This window comes from Amblyraja radiata, chromosome 3, assembly GCF_010909765.2.
Source record: "Amblyraja radiata isolate CabotCenter1 chromosome 3, sAmbRad1.1.pri, whole genome shotgun sequence".
Taxonomy (NCBI): domain Eukaryota; kingdom Metazoa; phylum Chordata; class Chondrichthyes; order Rajiformes; family Rajidae; genus Amblyraja; species Amblyraja radiata.
In genome coordinates, this window is record NC_045958.1 from 92,485,401 (window position 1) to 92,491,400 (window position 6,000).

At 46.0% G+C, this 6,000-nt stretch overlaps 1 protein-coding gene across 1 annotated transcript in view; it reads right to left on the reverse strand.

The window, feature by feature from the left end:
- Positions 1–5,287, reverse strand: part of LOC116971287 (15-hydroxyprostaglandin dehydrogenase [NAD(+)]-like) — a 37,731-nt gene extending 32,444 nt beyond the window's left edge. The window contains exon 1 of the mRNA XM_033018328.1: positions 5,099–5,287. Within this exon, the coding sequence (XP_032874219.1) occupies positions 5,099–5,191 (93 nt within the window). The 5' untranslated portion in view covers positions 5,192–5,287. The remainder of the gene's footprint in view (positions 1–5,098) is intronic.
- Positions 5,288–6,000: the final 713 nt, after the last annotated feature.

A 6,000-nucleotide genomic window follows, 5' to 3' on the forward strand; every position in this document is an offset into this window, starting at 1 on the left:
CAAGACCAGAGCTGCGGGGTACCCAGGAGACTAGGCCTCATCTATGATGGAAGAGATGAGTAACTTTAAGCCTGTGGTATTTGTGGTCTCCATCACTGGGGTTCCTGTGGTTGAGTGTACTGTCATCTAATTGATAGAGATTAGTCATAAACAACATAATTATCATGCATGCACGGATGTTAGAAAATGAAGCTGTTGGACTGTGTTCATTTCTTTGAGAATCAAAAACCTGCCGATTGTGAGAAATCTGAAAATAAAAACAGAATACGCTGGGAATGCTGCATTGGTCAGGCAGCCTCTGTGGAAAGAGAAACAGAGTGAAACCCAGGCCTCACACTGTCGGAGATATTTCCTCCGTCGTATCCAGAGATCGGGAGGATGGAGCCAGTGACGTTGGGTGAGGAGAGAGGCCGTTAGGAGAGGAGAGGCAACCGGGGTCCGGCCTACGGCTGCGGGAGGCAACGCCGGAGAACAAAAGTGGACGGGCGAGGGGAGGGATGTGACGTCCAAGGAAGGAGATGGCTGGAGGCCCACAACAGCCTGGGACTCGCCTGGAACAGGCACCCCTCATAAGAACTGGAGAGTGGACTTTGAAAATGGCGGCAAAACATGGTGCCTCTTGCACGCGGGCTCAGTAGACCATTTCTAATCTTTCACACTTACTAATCGAGGATCAGGAGTAGGGCAATACTCTACTGGATTGTTTGTAAGATAAATAATTTCACTGTGCTTGGACTTTGCACATGTGACATTAAAAGCACTATCGAACCATCAAACCATTGAACCCACCCTCCATGCAACTCAAACCTAATTTGAATTTCTCTTTCCCTATTTATTGAAAGGTTAGTCGTACAGCATGGAAACAGGCCCTTCAGCCCAAGCTGTCCATGCTGACCATGCCACCCCATCCAAGCTTTCCGTTGACTGGTTAGCTCGCAACCAAAGCTTGTCACTGTACCTCAGTACACATGAATAAACTAAACTGAAGCTGGTCCCATTTGCCTGTGCTTGTCCCATATCCCTCACATCCTTTTCCTATCCTGAGTAAAAGAAGTGTCCCGACCCGAAACGTCACCTATCCATGTTCTCCAGAGATGCTGCCTGAACCGTTGAGTTACTCCATCACTTTGAGTTTGTTGCTTTCCTATCCATATACTGGTCCAAATATCTTTTATCCAAAGGTCTTTCATCTGAAACATCATTTCTGTTTCTCTTTCCAGCAAGGCTGCCTGACATACTGAGATTATTCCTTTGACTGGTGGTGCTATGCTCCAATGTCATTCAAACCACAAAGTGCAGTTTCATATTCATTATTGATTCAGCAACCTTTGCAGGATTTTAACTACTGTCGCTCACATTTTTTTAAAGTTTAGTTTAGAAATACAGCACAGAATCAGGCCCATCGGCCCACCGGGTTCTACGTATTTGGAGTGTGGGAGGAAACCGAAGATCTCGGAGAAAACCCACGCAGGTCACGGGGAGAACGTACAAACTCCGTACAGACAGCACCCACAGTCGGGATCGAACCCTGGTCTCCGGCGCTGAACTCGCTATAAGGTAGCAACTCTATTATTGCGCCACCGTGCCCGCCCTAGCATGACATTCTAGGGAGGCACACCTTTAGAATCTTACTTTGCATTCAAAGCTGCTAGTCACTTAACAAGAAATACAAGTTATTCAAATAATTTTGACCAGAGTCAAATCTCTCAGATTCAACTTTCAACGCAGTGCCAAAGCTCGCAGAGTTTCTGCCCCATGGCACCAGCAACCCAAGTTCAATCCTGACCTCTTATAGGCTCGAACAGTGGCACAGCAGTACATCGGCAGAGACCCGCGTTCAATCCTGACTACGGGTGCTGTCTGTACGAAGTTTGCATGTTCTCCCTGTGACCGCGTGGGTTTCTTCCAGGTGCTTCTCCCAGATTCCAAAGACGTGCAGGTTTGTAGGTTAATTGGCTTCCATCTTATAAGTTATCCCTAGTGTGTAGAATAGAACTAGTGTATAGACACAAAATGCTGGAGTAACTCAACGGGACAGGCAGCATAGTCCGAAGAAGTCTCGACCCGAAACCTCACACATTTCTTCTATGCTGCCTGTCCCACTATATCTCCAACATTTTGTGTCTATCTTCGGTGTAAACCAGCATCTGCAGTTTCTTCCTATGTATAGAACTAGTGAATGGGTGATCGTTGGTTGGCGTGGACTTGGTGGGCTGAAGAGCTTGTTTCCATGCTGATGTTTAACCTCAACTAAACTAAACCTCGAATGCAGTCTGTGTTTAGTTTGCACATTCTCCCTGCCACCACTTTGGTTTCCTCCGGGGGCTCCGGATTCCTCCCACACTCCTAAGTCATGCGGGTCGGTAGGTTAATTGGCCTCGGTAAATTGCCCTTGGCATGTTGGTGAGTGGTGGAATCTGGGAAAGATGATAGGAATGGGATGGGATGAAAGCGGGTCAGTATAGATAATTGCTTGCTGGTCAATATGGTTTCAAAGAGGACCAAATGGCCTGTTCCAACTATATGGGTTGCTGGATTATTTGGCTACTGGGCATAGCTATAAATTGAGAGGGGGAAAGTTTAATGGAGATGTGTGGAGTAAATATTTTATACAGAGAGTGGCGGGGGCCTGGAATGCATTGCCAGGGGTGGTGGAGGGGGCAGGAACTATAGTGGCATTTGATAGGCTTTTACATAGGCACATGGAAGTGCAGGGAATAGAATTGTATGGATCTTGTAAAGGCAGATGAGATCAGTTTAACTTGGCATCATGTTCGGCACAAACATTGTGGTCTGAAATGCCTGATTCTATGCTGTACTGTTCTATATTCTATGTTTGATTGGAAATTGTCCCTATGAAGTACCTGAAGAGCAAACTATTTTTCTTTTTACTGTCTTTCAGAACTTCAAGTGACAAGAATTTCATGCCAAACGTGTTTTCACCTGCACAAGTGCGGTGAAAATCTTGCTAGCAGCATCGTCACGGGCACATAGACTCAGTCAAATACAGAGAAACTTCAATTATGCATAAATTAACATGAAATTTCCAAACGTCTGAAGACTGTGCAAAACAAGGTAATTAGTGTAAGACTGATTGAGAGACACAATTAGTCTATGTGCCTGCAATGCTGCTCAAAGCAAGATTCTCAATGTACCCATTCCCCTCACCATACTTGTGCACATGACAATGTTCAATGAGACTTGTTGCCACTTTCAGGGTGTTATGGGCCTCAAGATCCCTCCGCACAACAATACTATTAATGGTCTTGCTATTAACTAAAATATTATTTCATATCTGATCTCCCAAAGGGCAACAGCTCGCGCTTGCTCGGATTAAACTCCATTTGCCATTTTGACAACCATATCTGTAACTCATCTATCTATCTATATTACTAAAAGTAAGATCTTGACCGCTTTTGACTCACTGCGATGTGATTTCCGAGAGAACGGCGCAACTTACGGACGTCATTTTTGGCCACCTCGCTCAGAGCCCCCCTCCGCCGGACTGGACTGGAGGATTTTTCCCATCGATTAAAAATCAGAGAGATATTAATGTTTTTTTAAATTTTTCTGGCAGCAGTGGGGAGGGACTATAAAACCCGGAAGTGTCGTGGCTCACTCAGTCTCTGCCAGACGAAGGAAGCGAGAGGGTATCGGGTCTCTGAGCTGCGAATAGTCTAGTATCCCACTATATGCTTTGATGGTCTTCTTTACTGTTCACAATCCCACCATGCTTTGTGTTGTCTGCAAAATTATGAGCCAAAGTACTGATTGTACAGGGCACATATCACCAGTCAGAATAATGCCTTTCTGCCCTCTGTCTTCCTCGGGCAAGCCAGTTTTGAATCAAATCTACCAATCACCGTGGTAGAGTTGCTGCCTCACAGAACTGGAGACCCAGGTTCAATCCTGACCATGGATGCTGCTTGTATGAAGTTTGAACATTCTCCCTGTAACCGCGTGGATCTTTGGTTTCTTCCCACACTCCAAAGATGTACAGATTTGTAGGTTACCGGTAATTGGCTTGGTAAATATGTGTGGAAGATAGTAAAGTGCATGTCTGAAGAAGGGTCTCGACCCGAAGCATCACCTATTCCTTCGCTCCATAGATGCTGCCTCACCCACTGAGTTTCCCCAGCATTTTTGTTTACCTTTAAAGTGCATGTTTAGTACTTTGCCTACAATAAGTTGCAATGCAAGAAGATATTATTCCAAATTGGACATGATGGGATTAGAAGTAATCTTTTGCCCTGACTAGTAATGGACTGACAAACAAGGAGGGATAAGATTCATTCAGAGCTGCCATGGAGGTACTTGAGGCAGGTACTATAACAGTATTTAAAAGACATTTGGACAGGTACATGGATAGGAAAGGTTTTGAGGGATATGGATAAACGCAGCCAGATGGGACTAGCGTTATTGGGGCATCTTGGTCAGCATGGACAGGTTGGGCTCAAGGGCCTGTTTCCGTGCTGTGTAACTCTATGACAATGCGCAGACCTTTGATCCTGGACACGATTACACAAGACGGATGTGTGCCTGGTGGAGTTTGGTTTACACCAAGTATAGGCAAGTCAGGCAGTCGGCATGGTTGGGTCAGCCATGGCACTGTGCTCAGTTCAAGCTTAGTTTAGAGAACATAGCACGGAAACAGGCCCTTCGGCCCATAGAGTCCGCGCGGACTGACGATCCCCGCTTGAAGGCACATGGGCCAGATCAGATTATTCACCGCAATGACTTGTGAACATTTCATTTTCACCCCTCTGTCCTCTCTCTCATAACTTTCCTCGGATGCACAGCCACTAGCTTATCTCTTGTTTGAATCTGCCGTAGTAGAAACAAATACACCTATTAAAAACAGAAACATTTGAAACTGAAGAGGAAGAATTAATTGTATCTGTATCGCAATCTGGGCTACGCCCGGCTCAAGTTGAAATTCAAAGTGCTGGGAGAATTGTCCATCACATTTCCAGGAAATCAAACGCTCTGCTCTCTGGCTCGAGGGGAGAAAAAGTTACGGCATCCCCACCCCCCTCCTGTAATCCTCACTCCTCTTGCCATGCCAACACTGGGCCTCTGCAGGACACCACTGAGTTACCTTTGCTTCCTTCTTTAACAGGGCTTCAGCAAATGCCTTCCCAAGTCCGCGAGATGCCCCCGTCACTAAGCCCACGCTGTTCTTCAGAATCATTTTAATCCCAGTTGTCTCCCCGATGCTCGGGCCTCTGTGCGTCTGTGTGCTGTCTTCTTCCACCTGCTTCCTGACTGACAAGGCAACTAAAAAAAAAAACGCCTCTCACCGCTTTTTAACTCTGCGCCCACAGGTGACCTGCCAGGAAACGCCTTCCAGCAGCAGCAGCAGCTTCATGAGGGAGCATGCTGCTTGAACATTTCCAAATAAACTTGGCAAAATCACGCCCCTTAATGTCCCAGGATCATTGTTGTGCACCTGAGCAGCCTCGATTCATCTGCCTGTTACATCATGGTGCTTGAAGGTTTTTGTTTCCCATATCTTTACTTCAATGCCACTCTGAATAAACAGAATGATTTCACAGATTTTTAAGGTGCATTGTCATAAGCATTGGTTCATCGTGGAAAATAATTATCATGCTCTTCTTCACTCTCCTTCAATGGGGCCTAGGTATTCCCTGGTGCCTTGACAACTCCAACACCACGATTGATCGGCTGAATTTACAAGATGGCTTCCGGGCAGCTTGACCTTTAACTGCACTGGCAAGTAGACGAAAAACACGAATGGAAACACAAGAGTCTGAAGGTGGCGTGTTTTGCAGTGCCAAAAAACAAATGCTGGAGGAATAGAGTTGGTCAGACGGTATCTGTGCAGGTAGAGTTTAGTTTAGTTTAGAGATACAGTATGGAAACAGGCACTATGGCCCATTGAGTCCATGCCGACCAGCAATCACCTGTACATTCGTTCTGTCCTACACACACGGGGGCCAAATTACAGCAGCCTATTAACCTGCATGGCTTTGGAATGTG